The sequence below is a fragment of the Danio aesculapii genome, chromosome 17 (assembly GCF_903798145.1).
Source record: "Danio aesculapii chromosome 17, fDanAes4.1, whole genome shotgun sequence".
Lineage (NCBI taxonomy): Eukaryota > Metazoa > Chordata > Actinopteri > Cypriniformes > Danionidae > Danio > Danio aesculapii.
Genome location: NC_079451.1, coordinates 27,245,095 through 27,264,452, shown reverse-complemented (window position 1 = coordinate 27,264,452; position 19,358 = coordinate 27,245,095). Strand labels below are relative to the sequence as shown.

At 35.4% G+C, this 19,358-nt stretch overlaps 1 protein-coding gene across 2 annotated transcripts in view; it reads left to right on the top strand.

The window, feature by feature from the left end:
- Positions 1–19,349, top strand: part of crybg1a (crystallin beta-gamma domain containing 1a) — a 73,224-nt gene extending 53,875 nt beyond the window's left edge. For both annotated transcript variants that reach the window (XM_056476513.1, XM_056476514.1), the window contains 12 exons: positions 1,938–2,107; positions 2,204–2,330; positions 3,024–3,169; positions 6,976–7,102; positions 7,235–7,264; positions 8,598–8,710; positions 8,894–9,026; positions 9,574–9,713; positions 9,923–10,046; positions 14,178–14,336; positions 15,660–15,822; positions 18,036–19,349. In XM_056476513.1, coding sequence (XP_056332488.1) covers positions 1,938–2,107; positions 2,204–2,330; positions 3,024–3,169; positions 6,976–7,102; positions 7,235–7,264; positions 8,598–8,710; positions 8,894–9,026; positions 9,574–9,713; positions 9,923–10,046; positions 14,178–14,336; positions 15,660–15,822; positions 18,036–18,124 — 1,521 coding nt within the window. In that variant the 3' untranslated portion in view covers positions 18,125–19,349. The remainder of the gene's footprint in view (positions 1–1,937; positions 2,108–2,203; positions 2,331–3,023; positions 3,170–6,975; positions 7,103–7,234; positions 7,265–8,597; positions 8,711–8,893; positions 9,027–9,573; positions 9,714–9,922; positions 10,047–14,177; positions 14,337–15,659; positions 15,823–18,035) is intronic.
- Positions 19,350–19,358: the final 9 nt, after the last annotated feature.

Genomic DNA, 19,358 nt, shown 5'->3' with positions numbered 1-19,358 from the left:
ACAATGATTGCACAAATAGGAGTAGTTCAGCTCTCTGAAAAAAAATTAACGACTAAAGACTAATTTTGCACATTTGTTTGGTGAAAGACAAGTACATGTTGGTGCAGGTAGTCTGGTCCAGACTGAGCAGGCCCAGAGGTGGGGCTTGTGCTTGCTATTTTCTTGCTCAGTCCATGCCAGCTTTTGTTCTTTTGATTTCTGGGCCATGAAAGAGCAGCGGCATTGTGTCTGACTTGGAAGCTACAGTTAGACGCACTCAGAGTTTTGGCTGTACTTGTATCTCCCAGCAGAGGCATGTCTTCTGATAATGATTTAATTGCAAGTAAATATTACCTGCAAGAAGCAGTCAAAGCTTATGAAGGACCAAGGAAGACAGGTTAGCTTTTGTGAATTGTGGCTCAAGTTTCCCCCTTTTATTATTTGACAAAATTGCTGTCATTCTTGAAGTCTTGTCTGGCTGCACTCCGAGCAAAGTATAAAGACCTTGAGTCGGCTTTGCCTGAGGCTCTCTGACACTGGAAGTGGAATTCTCAGAATTCTGAAAATTCTGCCCTCAAGTGAACACACACCGTCAGAAACTACACATGTATGCTATAAGAAATAAAGCAATTTTACAATTCTCAGACTGTCAGAGAGGCTGGTTTTTCTCGGGTGTTGTGCTATTGGCCATTCACACAGGATGTGTGTTATTGCAGTTATCTGTGCTATTTGTTAATTGCTGGGCTGTAAACATGTGCTAAACAGACAACTGTCGCAACACGTTTTATTGCTTAAAATGTTCAATTTGCTCCCTGTTTTGGTTTAATTTAAATTTTAATTCAATGCAAACATTTATGTCATCAAAATAAAACAATATTTAAGAAGCTAAAAACAATGCAGATTTTCACAGAAATTACAACTAAACAAACTAAAGAATTTATGTGTCAGAAATGTATAAGAAAATATATACACTCAATTCATTTTAAAACTATAACATTTTTGTTTCGATTTTATTGATTTTTATTGATAACAATTTAATAGAAAAATTGGTTTATTTTTATTTAATTTTGATGGTCCCCATTTACCACTTTTTAACTTCAACTTAACTATAAGTAGGCCCACACGGAATCTGCGCATGCAGAATTCCACAGATTTTCAGCAGAATTCCGCAGATTTTCAGCAGAATTCCGCAGATTTTTAGACCATCGTTAATTGTGTGTATTTACTTGAGTAAATGTGTGTAAATCTATATTTAGTTTTTTTTTATTAATTACAGTAATATTATTGACTAATATGAAAATGTTCATCTGATTTATGTACGATGCAGTTTGTACAGTAATATTTTCTGTCTTTCAGTAGAGATATTGCTTTGTTTACCAAATAAAGTGAATCCAATTGGAGTTGCATTTTAAACATTAAATAAAAGTTAAAAGATATTATTTTTTATTTCACATATTAAGGTTTTAGTTATGATACTCCCATAATAATTCTGCAGAAATCAGCAAATTTTTACCAAAATTCTCCGCAGAAATAGCAAAAAACACCTGCAGATTCTGTCTGGTCCTAACTATAAGTAACTCTGCAACATCTCGCAATCATTTGAGGATGACAAGACTGCTTAATCTCTGTAAACATTTTATTTGACTGCTTCATCAATATTGTTTATTGTACAATTGTACTGAACATAAGTGCTTTGCAAGTACACTTCAATTTTTCAATTTTTGCAGCTAACCCTAGCACTCTAATGAGAGTCTGTTGACATGTAGTTGCAAAATGACTTGTAGTCAACACAATGCCTAATCCAAATAAAGTGAAACCATGAGTATTCACATTCTACAGTATATTTAAAAGAACTTTGATCCTGTGCCTGTCATAGATTAAATGTAAATGCTGTTCACTGTAATTATTCCAAATATGCAGGTTCTACAGTTTCTTTTTTTATTTCTCTCCCAAACCAGGTATTACTCTTTGAAAAGCCGATGTTTCAAGGGGAGTGCATGGAGATTGAAAGAGACATCTACAACTTTGGAGAAGAAGAGGAGAATGAAGAAGAGGAGACTGAGAGTCCTGACAGCACCAGGAGAAACATACTCCGTTCTGTCGGCTCATTAAAGATCCTCAGTGGCATGTGAGTGAATTTATCATGTTTTGAGGATACATTTTACTCATAGCTTATTGGGTTTTCCTGGATCTGACAGTGGGTTGTGTTGTTGTTCACCTATAGCTGGGTTGGATACTCTGCACCAGGGTTTGATGGGCGCCAGTATCTTCTGGAAGAAGGAGAGTATGCTGACTTCACAGATTGGGGTGGACTGGAAGAAGGGCTCCTCTCTATACGTCCTTTGCTGGCAGTATGTACAAGGACATCATTTCTGTCTTTAGATTAATACTAGATAAATAAAAACAACGTATGCTCACATACACTCAGAAATGAAGATTTTCAAATATTTTTTAATGTACTGTATGTGTTAAAATGTATTTTGGATAATTTCTTCTATATTTTTTAAAATGAAAAAGGTTTAAAGAAATATATTTGCCTAATTTTCTCCACACTGGAAAACCTTGTACTCTGTTTCTTGTACAGTAGCAGACAAAAATCACAGCTATATATATATATAGTTGTTCATAATTTGTTCATTTGTACATTACAGATATTTCTGTTACTCAAAAACTATGTTAGAGTGCAATTCTTCCTAATCAGTACGTAAATTATTCTTTGATAGGATGGAGATGTGTTTTCATAACCGTGAAATATTTAAAAATATAATTTGGTATATTGAATTTGCACCTAAATATATTTATAATTTATTAGGGGTTGCCACAGCGTAATAAACCACCTAAATGTATTTTCAATTTCAAAACTAGATTTTATTGAGCCTCATAGTTATAACATATATTTAGCATATATTTAATATAGTTTTCCTCATGGATAAGATTTGAGAAAAGCATTCATAGACTTAACAGTCCTTAGTTTTTCTGATGCGCACTGCTGTTTTCTTGGAATAACAATATTGTAAGTTATTGCATGGTTTTGCTTCCTGCAGGACTTCATGACTCCTCACGTGAGAATGTTCAGCGAGCAGGATTTCAGCGAGAGAGGGATGAATGTGGACCTGCTGGAACCTGTCATTAGCATGGAAGCTACTGGCTTTGGTGTAAAGACACAATCGGTGGAAGTCCTCTCTGGCGTGTAAGAGTCTACTTGTCCGTTCATTCCCATTTACATCCAAACTTTCCATTTCCCCTTCAGGGAACGCTCATTCTTATTTTCTTGCTTTCTATCATAAACCTTGACCGTAGAATGATCATAAATCTGACAGTAAAATGGTTATCAGCTCTTGTGAGCAGCTGCCTACAGAGATAAAATCAGGAGCAATTCACTCAAAAATGATAAGTCTGTCATTATATAACTTATTATTCAAAAGTGAAACTGGAACCACCCTCAGGTCAGTAGTTTAGTTGGTACTGAAAGTGTTTAGATTTTTTTATATTATTCTATTTCATTTTATTAAATACTTTTCTTTTGAGATTTATATTAATCAATTTCTAAAAATTGATCATTGTTTCTACATAAATATGAGTCGGCACAACTGTTTTCAACATTATGCTATCAAGCAGTGGTGTAGTCCTAAAAAAAAAAGGTGGTGTACTATTACCCACCCAACCCGCCCATGCTGTTTTATCATTTTACCAAAATATGAACAAAAATGCACCAATTGCAACAAATTAAGATGAGAGTTAAAAAAAAACATTTGGTATACAGTTAAGGGATGCGAATACACGTAAATTAGGGAAGTCTAATCAGCAAAACAAGTGAGTATACCGAGGGTATACGCAATTATTGATCCTCAGAAGTCGTAATACCCAAATAGTTAGTGGAAAAAAGTAGGCATACTGAGTATACGTGCGTATAGCCCCGACTACACCACTGCTAACAAGCATTTGTTCAACCAGTTGGCACATTTTCAAAACTCTAAACACAATGGGCTCTATGCACAGCTAGAGTTTTAAACCCACTGATAAACTTCCGGTGAAAGCTTAACGTGACTATTTTCAATTTCACAAGGTTGTTTTTACAGCATCGATGTTGTAATGTACTTACAATACATTCAGTTAAATAGACTTAAGCATTCGTTTAGTTGTTCAAACATAAAACGAGATAAAAGACCGTTGTAACCACTAGTGCCTTCAGTAGCAACAGACTAGCGCAGAAATTCCATTGAAAATACTGTGGTAAAGTAAACTGTCATATTTTAAAGACATTTCGGGGGAAATGGAATTTAACGCAGTGCTTCTTGTCTGATCTGAGACCCACTTCATATCGTATTACTAACAGGCAGTGAAGATCGCTGATTTTTAAAGAAATCAGATCTTAAACGTGACAGTTTTGTAATGGAAAGACAGGTCACTGGAAGCCCTCGGGCTGCCTGGCTGAAAATTTACCCCATTATTCAATTCAATTTAATTCACCTTTATTTGTATAGCGCTTTTACAATGTAGATTGTGTTTTACAATGTAGATCATAGTAAATTGAAACAGTGTCAGTTTTCAGAGTTTCAGTTCAGTTTAGCTCAGTTCAGTGTGGTTTAATAATCACACTCAAGAGTAATCCATCGATGCGCAGCTCTACAGATCCCGAACCATGCAAGCCAGTGGCAACAGCAGTGAGGAAAAAATTTCACCAATTAGCGAAAGGGAAGAATTAAAAAAACCTCAAGAGAAACCAGGCTCAGTTGGGCACGACCATTTCTCCTCTGGCCTCTGGAAACTGGACCTTTGCGAAGACTCGTCTGTCCCTGGAGCGTTACAGGAATCGCGAATTAGCAGAGGATCTGTCTTTTCTGATCATACCATTCACACATTTTAAATCATTTCCGCAATGCTTACATTTTCTTAACTAGCTATACCTCCCAACAAAATGATGGACCGTTTTTGTAGTATTTATGAATGTTTACACACAACTTCCCACAATAGCAAAAACAATATTCCAAACCTTAGGTACAGTATAAAAATCTCTGCTTCTGCAGTGATATCAGTTTAAAAACAATAAAAATATATCTCAGCTGATAATAAACAAACAGTTGAATAAATGACACACAGCTGATTCGGGTAGACTGGTTTAACCACAACTGATTTCAGTCTGGCTTAGACTCATTGGCAGGGCTTATTTTTTTTTTCTATTACATTTACACTCAGATAAGGTTAGAAACAGTCATTTTTGTGTGTTTTTTTAGATACCCCTTTTTATCTGGGCTTTTTTGCTGTTTTTTTTTTTGGTTCAGAATTCTATTTTGTGTTTTGTGGATATTTTGTTCACTGTAAGCAATACTGTAAACCTTTTTCTTTTCTATCATACCATGTTTCTACTGTACCTCCTGTAGCAAACAGTAAAGGAAAAAAAAACTTTTTACTGGAATGCTTTTGAAAGTGACTACATGTGGACATACAGTTCCTAACCAAAAAGATTAGTGTTAAAACGGTGGATTGCATGTTTTGCATGCAAATACCTGTAAAACTGAAGCATAAAAGTCTCTGCAGTTTTTGTAATGTCAACAATAGCCAGTATTTTGAAACTTGGTGTACTTTAATTGATTCCATGTGCTGCATGTAACAAGTGTTATTCTTTGACAGAATAATTTCATTTTGAGTCCAATTTCCGGTGTTTTTTTAAAGTTAGTGTGTGCAGAGAAAGATGTTTTCAGATGAAGAGTTGCTATATATTTAACACTGTGTATTTTTGAGAAGAAAATTTATTGAAAAAAAAACTAATTATAATAAGAAGAAATGTTTCTGGAGTGGATGATCATGAATGATTTTTAAAGGATCAAATTACATTCGAATTTTAGATAAAGGAAATAGAAACATAACAAAAAGCATAAAAGACAGTCTTGCTGACTCTGAATTGTGGCATTTGTTTAATTCATGATTTATGGAGTATGTCAGATATTTCATCACACAGTTGAAGTAGATCAATAACCCAGATCTGTGTTTAATTAGGCTGCAGCTGTAAGTCTAATGTGGTAAGTTGTAAAGCTATTTTTTGGTTGAGTTCATACCTGCTCTGGTGATAATGAAAGGAGTGGCACATGAGTGCGAGGTGTCACATATCCTGAGGCAGACTCATACTGTGTGTATTTTGTTTAATTAAAGAGTTTTTTTAGTCGTGGTGTGGCAAACACACCCACACCCCCACTCTCTTCTGGTTCACGTTCAAACAATTACGCACAAAAAATATACATATCACCGTTAGTGCTGCTTCAGAGTTAAGGCTGTGGCTTTGATAAGAAAATTTATTGAAGTTGAGTAAAACTATAGTGTTTAACACTGATTCACAATGTAAATGTACCCCTCGTGGTTTACAGAGGGCTAAACAGAATCAGAAAGAAATACTTTTTTGCTATTTCTCCACAGAATTATGTTAAATATTTATGCAGAAAGATTCTGAGAGTATATGATATATAAATAAAATAAAACATAACTTCTTAACTTTTATTTAAGGTTTATGCAAATGTGAATCCAATTATAATCACTTGTTTGCTAAACAAAGCTGCAGTAGACCTCTCATATAATGTACTAAAAATGTAAAATCTATATTTTTGTACACAAATCATCTAATCATTTGAATATTAATCAGTTACATAACTAATATTAATATAATTTTTTTTTTTTAATTTAAAAATCATATAAAATAAAAATATATTAATATAAAAAATCTAATATAAAATGTAAAAAAATATTAATATAAACTAAATGAATAACTATATTTACACACATTTACATGAGGAAACTGTTTGAATAACATGCTCAACGGTCTAAAATCTACTGTTTTCTATGGGTATTTTGCCTTCTGTCTAAGATTGACTAATTGAAATATGTCTGTTTTCTTTAATGGATGTGAAATCTGGGCAAATTGGAAGTAAATGAGGATCTTATTGGGGTTTTTTTATTAAAAGAAATAAGCCGATCAGTCAAACTCTTTAACATGTGTCTGAACAGGTGGATAGCATTTGAGAAGGAACGTTTCTCAGGTGAAATGTACATTTTGGAAAAGGGTCTCTACGGCTGTCCTGAAGATTGGGGTGCACGCAACAACAGGATTTTGTCTCTGCAGCCTGTGGTTTTGGTAATCATTTGTCTGCAATATCTGCCATAGTTTTGCAATGTTATCTTTGCCATAGTTGCATTGTTGCTTAATAACACTTAGATTTTTTATTTGTGCTGCCATCACATCTCATATGTTGTTTTTGTGTCACAGGATCAGGCTGAAGGACTGTCCAGATATAAGGTAAGTTTAGTTGAAATGTGTGTTGTAAATCCATGATATCTAAACACATTACACACATTTTATACACTAATATATGCATCTAAATTAATGAATTGATCAGCCTGAAAGAAACACTCCCCAGCAGGCACACAACGTCTTAAGAGGTTAATATTAGGTTAGATTTAGGTAATAATGTCAGGTGACCAAAATTCAGTGTCTAGCCAGCGTTCAATGGCAACGTTATTTTGATGTCGAATAATGACTTCAAATGACATTAATATTTGGTTGATTTTGAGTTGTGTTGGAAAGTGACCAAAATCCATTGTTGAGCCAACATCTTAAAGCAACGTCATATTGACGTTAAATACTGACATCTATTTGTCAGGTAGGCCACCAAAATTTGACGTCTGAGTGATGTCATAGTGGTAACGTTGACACAACATCAAGCTGTAACATCATTAGATGTTGATATTTGGTTGTTTTTAGGTCGTGTTGGAAAGTGGCCAAAATCCAATGTCAAACCAACGGCATATTAATGTCTAATACTGACATTTATTCATCAGGTATGGCAATCAAAATCCAATGTCTGATAGACGTCATGGTGGTAACGTCAACACAACGTCAAGCTGTAACATCATTACATGCTGATATTAGGTTGTTTTTAGGTTGCGTTGGAAAGTCACCAAAATCTACCATCTGTCCGACGTTGGATTCTGACATCAACACAATTTTCATTTCTACCCAAAATGCAAATCCTACGATGTCGGGGTACAACGTTGATCTGACGTGATGTCCTGTGCCTGCTGGGTCCTATTCGCTTATGAGAGAATGATAACATGTTCATCGTTATGAATGATAGGTGTTGTGTTCTGTGGCTTCTATTCAGAAAGGAATAGTTTTAATTGAAATGAGGATCTTGTTATTCTTGTCAGCTACCAGGAGCATAAGTTGCACTGGGTTAAAATTGCATTATTCAGAGAAAACAAGAATGGATAAGTCCCATTTAAAGAAAACAATTAGAAACATTAGAAATAGGAATGAAAATGGTTAGTGTAAAACAAACAGGAATTATGCTGTCATTCTCTATAAAGCTGAAGTGAAACTAGCAATGCGTGAGAATTGCACTATACAAACACTGATATATCCCTCTCATGTGGCACAAATCCAAATATGTGCACGACTTTTACTCATTTATCATTAATTGCTTAATTTAATCAGTTTTGGAATACAATTTGTAGCACTATTCATATGATAAAAAACACTTTACTTAAATTCCCAAAAATAAAGTGACATTTTTTGAAGCTCTATTGATTTGATGATTTGATGAAACTCTCTGGCTGTCTGTGGTTCACAGGTGCAGTTGTTCTCAGAGCCGGGGTTCCAGGGAACAGTGCAGACTTTAGATGAAAGTGTGGCATTCCTGCCGGAGGGCTTTCACCCAATGTCCTGCAAAGTTTTAGCTGGGAGGTATGTAATTATGCTATAAAGCACAGCCACAATAAAACATTACTAATTGTTTTCTTGAATGTCTTGTACCTGGTTAACTGTGATTAGAAGAAAATCTTAAAGTAATACCCAACAAACTAATCAACAGAATAGCACTGTGTTTCAAAGTAATCCGCATTTCTTTGTGCATGTCTGCGCTTGAAGCTGGGTGGTGTTCGACAGCCCACAGTTCACTGACAACATGTATGTACTGGAGGAAGGAGAATACCCCAATCCTGAGGCACTGGGCTTACTCAACGAAGACTGCAAAATCAGCTCTGTCCACACTGTAGGACATGTGAGTACAAATAAAGAAAACATCCCCAGGCCAGGCAGAGTAATATTTCATTTGCTCCAGGATGAGCTAGTGTGTGTGAGAGAGAGAGTTTCATTGATAAACACTTCAGATTTGAACATTTTACATTGCATTTTTTATTACTGTATATTATACTTGAACATAATACGTTATTTATCTGGCTAAGAGATGACAATTTGTTGTGACAGCAAGAATGATGATTCTCTGAAAAATAATATCTAGAAATAATTAAATGCATAAATGTTTTTATGACGTGTCATGTAGTTATATGATGCATTATATGTATTTTAAAAAAGTGTCACCTTTTTTTCTGACACAAAAATGTGAGGTGGTGATTAAATGTTGGCAGGAAATATTTCTGTGGACATTAGTGGCACATCTTCCCTGTTTTGTTGACTGAAAGATCCAAATTACAGTACTAAAATATTGACAAGACAGCCTTGGTTTTGGTCATGTCATTAAATAGAATAAGTCATTGTGTTTTTGTTTCATCATAACCACTTTTAAACTGTTCCTCTGTCTACCTCAGGAGTTTTCCATGCCCTCCATCACACTCTTCTGTAAATCCGGCTTCAGAGGACGCAAAGTAGTTCTAACTGAAGGTGTTTTGAACCTGTCATTGGCTGGCATTGATGGACGGGTCAACTCTCTCTTGGTCAATGGAGGAATGTGAGTGGTTTCTGGAGCTTTTTCAAATAGTCTGTAACTATTAACCTCTCAAATTCAGAACTAATGTTACTGCATTTTTTATTAAATCTTGATGGTAGTTTTTCATTTCAAACAAGTTCTGCACTGGTTGCTAAATATGGCACTTAAAACTTAGGTTCGTTTTTTAGTTACATAAAAGTAATGTAATTGTCTTTGTATGTTGTTGTCAGCTGGGTGTTATATGAATACAGCAACTTCCGGGGTCATCAGGTCCTTCTCCATCCCAGCGAGATCGGTGACTTTCAGAAGTTCAGAGGCTGGGAGCAGATTGGCTCTTTGCGTCCGTTACTACAGGTAAAAAACACCAGCAAATCTTTGCTAGAGGTTATCTTACACAGGTGAAGATGAACAACTATGGATGAACTGTTGTTCAGACGACTTGTCAACTATTTTGTCACATCCTTGAGCTCTGTTTGGATGGAACTAACTTTTTTATATATATATATATATATATATATATATATATATATATATATATATATATATATATATATATATATATATATACAGTTGAAGTCAGAATTATTAGCCCCCCTTTTTAAATATTTCCCAAATGATTAACAGAGCAAGGAAATTTTCACAGTATGTCTGATAATAGTTTTTCTTCTGGAGAAAGTCTTATTTGTTTTATTTCGGCTAGAATAAAAGCAGTTTTTAATTTTTTAAAAGCATGTTAAGGTCAAAATTATTAGCCCCTTCAAGCTATTTTTTTCCCGATAGTCTACAGAACAAACCATCATTATACAATAGCTTGCCTAATTACACTAACCTGCCTAGTTAATCTAATAAACCTAGTTAAGCTTTTAAATGTCTATTTAAGCTGTATAGAAGTGTCTTGAAAAATATCTAGTGAAATATTATGTACTGTCATGGCAAAGATAAAATAAATCTGTTATTAGAAATGAGTTATTAAAACTATTATGTTTAGAAATGTGTTGAAAAAATCTTCTGTTAAACAGAAATTGACATTGACATTTTTAAATACATTTTTAGCTGCAGTGCTTGCAAGCAAAAAAAAGCTTTTGTGATAGGTCACGTGAAGTGAACAGATATCACCTAATATCCAGGATTATATCAGATTAAAAATTGTAGGATCTGGATCAATTTGATAATTTAATATTTCAGAAGTTGTTGCTATGACAAACTTCCAGAATGTCTCCAAAACTGGACAACTTCAGAGCATATGAAGCAGTGTCCCAGTAGATATTTTACTCCTTTGACACATGGCAGAGGTCTTGAAACTAAGTATGTCTAGTCTGTAGGGGGTTGAAATATGTTCTATGCAAGATATTAAATAAAATTCGTCTGTGTTTGGTGGTTACCAAAACAGTTTGTGATGCTTCTAAAAGAGTACTCCAATCGCGATCAGTATGAGAACACTCCTGGTTTTAAACTAAACTTCTAAATGGCGTTACAGCTCTCGTCACCCAATGAACATGTAGAATTATATTACTCTGGGCACTGCAAAGATCACATGCTCTGTATTTGTGCACTGCGTATAGTTGCATGACCAATTATCATCTTGTTTTTATATATATATATAAAACGTTTCATTTTCATAAGTAAATAAGAGTAATTTACAATGACAATGATATATAAAAAAAAATCAGTCTTAATAGTTTTTTTATTTCTTCACCATGAGGCAAATACATCTACATGTATAATGAATGGCATGCACCAATCAGAAAATTAAGTAGCAAGAATTTATTTATAGTAGTTGATATTAACCAAAACACACAAAGAAACACATTGTGTTGACAGTCTGAGACATTCGCATTTAAATACGTTGAAATTTCTCAGAGAAACACAGCAGGTTTGCTGAAAAACTGCGGGTAATTAGCTTTGGAATTATTATTACAAAAGTGTGTTTAAGAAAAACACAGACTTGCCCGAATCTGATGTGATTAAAATCACAAAGTATGTCTGTGAAACAAATTTCTCTAATGACCCCCTGGAAAATTAGCCCTGTCTAAATAAGGCTTTAATTCCTTGTAAACGTTATTACTTGTGTTTTGCTGTGTGTGTTCAGATCCAGTGGGGTGTTGGATAGTTTTGCTTTTAGGTGTGAGACTTAATTGTTTGGGAACAGCACTTATAAAGGCAGGGCACATTTACAACATGTAAACTCGAGTAAATCCAGAATGAGATGATTCCTAAAATTATTTTAATAATGCATTCTTTAATGGCTTTTAGTTTATGAAAGCAGATTCAGGCAAACTTTTTTCAGGAATTGCTCTTATGGCTTATTTAAACAATCAGACGCAACAAAGTCACTTATTTTTAGTGCATTGTTTCAAAGCAGCTTTACAGTAATAAACAGGAAAGTCACAATTGGTGATGAGTCAAATCCAAATTGTGAGAAACTGTGCTGTAAAGCAGCTGTAGCAAAACAACCCATTTACAAATGGCAATAATAAGCAATTGGATGACGGTTAATAACAGTTAAATAAAGGACTAGAAAACACATTTGATCTAACTGCTTCTGCAGTGTTAATACTCTTGTGGTTAAATGCAGCTAAACAGCTAAAAAAGTTCATTGTGATTGTTATGGGAGCTGTTTTGAGAAATTGCCCCAAAGAAGAAAACCAAAAAACACATTGTTCAGCATCACAGTTGCCAGTCACATCCTCATCATTTGCTTGTAAAAACGTAACATTATTTAGTTCATTTGTGTCTTCTGACAAAGGGCTGACTCAGATTGTGATGAAATATAAGAGAGGAGTCTCTACAATCTCGCAACGTATATGGTCACAAAAGACACATTAGTTAATAACAGTTAAGTTAAAGAGCCCATATTATGGGTTTTTGAAAATGCCCTTCCATGTAGTGTGTAACATAGCTCTAAGTGAAGTGAAATATCCAGCTAAGGCTTAAATCTGTAAGTGTCCAGTGTTTAAAACTATTGATTCATCTATAAAGGAGTCGACTCATAGTGCTTCAAACGAGTCGTCTTGATAACGAGTCATTAGGTGTTTCGCGATGACGCAGCTACGAAACACAAGTAGTTGCACGCGCAAACCCGGGAGATTTGAAACCTGCGGCCCCGCCCACTAACACAGAAAAAAAGCCCCACACACACAAACACACACACGCACACAGAGACACACACAGACACCGGTGGAATGAAGTCAGGCTGTGCAGATGGATACTATCGACAGCCTACCCAAAGATGAAAGCTCAGCATTATAACATTCTGGAAACTACCTGCTTACAAAGAAGACTTCATCGGTTTGTTAAAGGAAGGATCAGTAAAGACTCTCAGAACAAGGATCAGTGGATCATGAATCAGTTTCTTCCCCCATTTCACCAGTGTAAGTACGTGCGATTAAAACTGTTGCCTCGTTTACTCTAGCTTGCAAATGATGTATTTAGTTGTGTTTTGTTACTTGTAACCGGGTGTACTGTATCAGGTTATCTCTTTATTCTCGTATCGTGTGTAAAGCCACGTTGAAAACGCGACGCGTGCCGCTTTGTTTACGGATCGTCAGCTGTTCCTACACACATGCAACGGTCAAGTTTCAAAATATTTCAGCTCAGGTTCAAGGGAGCTGTCTAAATTGCACCCAGCAAGCTGAACGGGCGCTCTAGTCTAGGCGAACGGTGAGGGTTGTGTGTGTGTGTTGCGTGTGTTGCGCAGGGCCGGTTCAGCAAGCTGAACTGCCGCTCTAGGTTAAAGACGATCACCTTGCCCTCAACCCGAAAGTGAAAACAAAAGTGACCCGTTAGTAAAGTGAGGACGTGGGGTGTCGCAGATATAACTCAGGACGCGGGTGGTGAGGGAGGTGTCGCGGACGTCTCCTTCTCTATTGGTGCTGTGTCTTCCAAGGAGGAGGAGGAGGAGGTGTTTGTGTGTGCGTCTGTGTGAAAAGAGCAGGTAGAGGGTGACGTGCTCCTCGCCAGTTCTTGGAGTTTTTCCTCAAAATAGTTTGTCGTCTGTTTTTTTAAAGTGCATCGTCTGTATTTACATTCACCCACTGGCAGCCAAAATCCACACCTTACACTATGAAGCGTGTATGCACTGTGACTACTTTTATATTGTTGATTACGTGCTAGGCATTTCTCTGTCTTGCGCTGAAGCCTGTCAGTTTCGACCAATCGCAGCAGGCTGTCATCAGTCCAATCAGCGCAGATTAGCTTCGCGCTGAGGAGGGCTTTGGGAACAAATGAATCGCTGAACGATTCATATGGGAGTCGCTGGGATAATTAGGTAAATATAAATGCAGATTATAAGACCATCAAAGTGTTTTTTGACCTTGCATGCATATTAGACTGTTGTTGGAGACCCCTAAAACCTAAATATGACCCTATTTCATGTATAATATGGGCTCTTTAAATAATAATAAACAAAGTTAATAGTGGTAAGGAACCCAAACTCCATCAAGTGATAGCCCACCTAAATGAAATATTATGTGTCTTCCTGAACAGAAACGGGTGTATTTCCGGTTGCGTAGTGCAGAGACGGGCTGTTTGATGTCTCTGTCTGGACCTTTGGATGATTTAAAGCTGCTCCGGGTTCAAGTGCTTGATGAATCTGGTGGTCCAGAGCAAATGTGGGTCTATGAGAATGGATTACTGCGCTGCAAGGTATTCGAGACACATTTCCATATTTATCCACTGCTCCACTTAAACTCAAGTGCACTTGATTAGAGCTGTGTGATTTTTGGATTAAGAAAATTGTTGTTTTTAATTTTTTTTTATTTTCTTCAATCATTCTGAATATACAACAAACTAACAAGAGGTTATGAAAACATTTTGTTTACTGCAATCTATTATTTAAATTTTATGTCATGTAAAATATTTAGTAATGCAATCTCAGTTTTAATGAAGTAACTCACTCATAAAGACTTCACATTTCATCACTGGATGAATCTGAAACTTGAAACACTCCTGAAACTTGTCTATAGCACTTGTTCACTGTTGCTCTTATAGTTGTGTAAATTGCTTTCTTGTCCTCATTTGTAAGTCGCTTTGGATAAAAGCATCTGCTAAATGTAAATGTAAAATGAATCTACGGTGGCCGAGAGCTTAACATGTTTCCATTTAAGAAATCAAGTGCAATTACAAAAAACGCCAGCAAATTGAGAAGATCTTCATCCGTTTGACCGCACATATCCTGCAATTCCTCACAGTGTAAACACATTTTTAAAAAACGTGCTGCATTTTCCCACAACGCAAACAATTAATAAAACGCACTGCATTTTCTCACAGCGCAAACATTTTATGTAAACGCGCTGCATTTTCTCACAACACAACGGAAATGTTTCAAGGAGACCCTAAAGCGTGACAGATCCGGCTATTTAGGTTATGGTTATTTAGGCTAATAAATACTAAAGAGACAGGAATCGGGATATTAAAATAAACAAAAACACTCCCCTTTCATAGATCGCCTACAACTTCTCTGAGCAATTGTCATGGCACAGCGGTGTCTATTACGGATTTTGGTCCCCTTGAAACATTTCCGTTGTGTTCTGTGCAGAGCGTTTCATTAATTTGTTTGTGTTATGTTTTTTGTAATTGAATGTTTTTTTTAAATTGCAGTATGTTAAGCTCTCTCGGCCACAGTATAAATCTGCATTTATCTCTTGAATGACTTGTTCAATAACAAATAGATTTTAATGGTCGCTTGTCATCTGTTGGTGTATCAATGTAGTTTCTACAACCTTCATTTAAAGCCTTAGGTTGCCTTCAAACAGTCATTTTGATGGTTAGTTTTGTACGAAACTGTTCTGTCAGTGTTTCTTTGACAAAATAAATGTTTGTAATAGATGTAGTAATACTGATTAAAAAAACTGAACACTGAAGTTGTTTCTTAACCACACATTAAGATGGCAATATTTTATTAATAAATTGTGCAGGTCCACCCTTGATCTCAATTAAATCTGTTGACTAATGGCTCTTTGTCTACAGATGGTGGAGGACTGTTGTGTGGAGACGTCTGGAGGTGTGGTGATGGCAGGCGGCAGGTTGAACATCTCGCCTGAACCAGGCAAAGACAATCAGTTCTGGAGCATCACAGGAGATGGAATCATTCGCAACAATCTCAAGCCAGACCTCGTGCTGGAAGTCAAAGGTCAGTACTTGCGTATGCTTGAATAGAAGCAAAGACCGTATGAAAATAAATGAAACAGAAAGGTTGGACGGAACAATAAATAGAAGCGTCGACATGCACATGGGGTGTGTGTGTTCGTAAATCAGTCAACTGCACCCTCCGCTGACGAGCTCAAAATCTCAGAATGATGACACATTCTGATGTCATTTCATACCTGTGTGTCATTTCTATTAGCAGCTACACTGACACTCACATATCGCAACATCCTGTTAGAGGCAAACACATGTCTGAATCTGTGCTTCAGATGAAGTTGGTGCCTAGAACGAAATGCTAATAATTTGCTGAAAATGTTGATAATAAAATATAAATGGAATTTAAAATATTAATTATTAACGAATAAATGAAATGTTGTTTTTTTTGGTCAATATGAGTATGGTCAACATATAATATATTTCCTTGGCTAGAAATGATGTCCGTGTTACTAAAACTTAGACTTATCAAATGACAGTAAAACTAATGTAATGTAATGTACATTTTATTTTTGACAGAAGATAAATGAGAACGGAAAAATATATCATATATTGTACAATAAATAATTTTGCTAAGAAAGTATTACTCTTTCATTTACTTGAACTTAATATATATGTAATATAATATAAACACTGATTAAAAAACTATAAAGGCAGGCATAATAAAGAATAATGAGTACAACTGCAGATCAGAAAATTACTAAAACATTAAATGAGCTTTTTATTATCTAAAAACATTGCTTTATTAAAACAATCATTTTTAAAACTGCAATATGGCTGCTTTGTGTAAGCAAACCTTGTTTCAACCTATTCAACAATGCATTTTGAATTCATAATCCAGCCTTTGACCACAGAAATGTTTGGAACCCTGTTATTAAACTGACAGGGCACAATTTTAAAAATGACAAGACTATTTTTTACTTTTAAAATCTAAAGAGATAAGCAATATCAAACAACTAGTAAGATAATAGTAAATTGTTTATTTGGACTGAGACAAGGATCTCTGTGATGAAAGATATCAGCTGTAAGGCTGCTTTTGTTTGCTGTGGATTCAGAAAGAGGCTGTTTGTGGTTCAGATTTCAGTGTAACTCGAGCGCCACCCGGACATCATTCAGTTCAGCACAACCCCTGCTTTCTAAAACCACCTAGTGGACACTTAATGTATCACACTTCATTCAGTCCTGCACTGGCTCTAAAACTTTCTGAAACTAACGTATTGTTTTAAAATCACCTGTAAAGCAAAATCTATAATTATTCAAATAATACACATAATAATAACAGATAAACTCATTATTAAAAAATGAATATACAGTAAATAGTAGTATTGTGAAAAAGTTTAAATAAGAATGTTTTGATTGAAATATATTTGAATCATTATTTTTCCTGTAAAGGCAAAGCTGAAATTTGATCAGCTATTTTGCTTTGCAATGTTCACGTGATCTTTTAAAAACAACTGTAACTTATGAACCACTTCAATGTGGTGATGTTATTAGCCCATGAACATTTCCTGCTTGTTATCAAACTATTTCATAACTGTAGAAGAGGCAATTCCATAATAACTTAATGTTAAAACAGCTGTCATAACATTATATATCAATTTGTGGCTCTTTTTGGATTCTCAGAAGCTATAGAAATTAAAAATCTATAACAGAGGAAATACGTTGGGGCCATTGTTGTTTTCATCCCTCAAAATGGTCTATATCAATAATTTTGTAATGTACTATCCAATGAACTATTTTGGGTTGTAAACTGCTGTGCTGCTTAATTTCTGTGAATATTATTATATTTTAATAATAAAATGGAAAGTTAAAAAAAACAGCACACTAGAAATAAAATGTTTTATTAATACTCAAAATGGTGTCACAGTCTCTTTTGAGCAATTTAACTGTGCTTGGTGAATTAACGTAGTTTTTAAATCAGTGTTTCTCAACCACCTTTCTGAAGGACCACCAGTTCTACACATTTTCCATGTCTCCTTAGCCAAACATATCTGATTCAGATTCTCAGAGACTGAAACACCTGTAATGACTGTGACGGGCAAAGGAGACATCCAAAACATGTAGTGTTGGTGGTCCTCCAGAAACGTGGTTGAGAAACAGTGATTTAAATGACACCAAATATTTGAACGGCAGTGTATTTTAAGCTTAAGGATATGCATGGAAAACTTTATAAATCTTGACCATGTCGATCTATTCTTCATCCAGGTGGCCAACAGTATGATAAAAACCAGGTGATTCTCAACACCTTTGATGAGCGCAAAACCAACCAGAGATGGACTGTGGAAATCCTGTAGTCACAACTCCTGATAACAGAAGAACACCCTAAAATATCTGAGGCCGTTCAAGATGACGTGAATCTAAACCCCTAAAACAACTAGCACTGCTGGGATTATAATCCTGAGATGAGGATGTCAAAATCTCTAGGAAATCTATTTAGATTGTGGTTCTCTTAATGAGCGATGTGTCTTTGTGAACAACTGAAGTCCATCGAATAACCTGCGCTAGTTTGACTGTATTTTGTGCTAGTACTTTGTTGTTGTTACTCTGCGTTGGCATGGCAACACAAACAAAAAACGGTCCTGCCTGCAATGGAATTACAGTACAAAAGGGGGCGCACTAGCCTTAAGATTAGCATGTAGCTGCACTTTAGGTGACCCTGTATATTTGTTTTATCTGCAAAGAGTCAAGGTTTTGCGAGTTAGCATGACCAAGTTTACCCCATGCCTGTCTACATTTTATGGACAACAAAGTGCCTTCCTTTATTCATAAGTAGTTTTCTGACTAAATTATTTTTGCAAGAGATATACAGTAGGAGTCACAGATAATGCATTATATTAGTGCCTTATTTTGAGGGCTGTTAAATGCTTGAAATAGACTATTTTTCATTGTCTTCTGCCTTTCACGTCACGTCTCAGGATGGTCGCTAACAAAGGGCTTATGCGTGTTTCTGTGATGTCATCGGCTAATCAGAAGTTATTAATCATAATTGTGACTCATTTGATCAGCTCAAAACAACCTGGCTGCAGAGCCAAGCTCTCATTAGCAAAAAAAAAAAAGCAGATTTTAAATGATATCAAATATCATTCGTTTTCTCCAAGTATTATAAACAAACATAATTGAATGTAAGGCGGTTTTTATTTGCCATTCAAACACACTGAAAACTAAATGCGGGATCTAGAGGAGTCATCTCGCTCTACAGTTGCTGTACAAAGTGTTTATTACTGTCAGAATAGTCATTATTAATTATTAATGTCAGAAAAAGACCCATTGCACACATTATATAAGCATTTCCATCTCTTCATGCTGATCTGGCATCAGTATCAGTTCTAAATCCGCTGCTCTGCTCAGAGTTTTTCTATCTCTCTGTTTTTATATATATCAAGATGTTTTGCTAGTTGATTTTGTGTGTACATTTTTCATGTTCGTTTTATATGTTCCTTTCTGAAATATACTGTTACTTTTAGGATATTTAGTTTAAATGTTTGATTCGTTTCTAAATATACAGTACGTGTGAAATAACGAACCGGG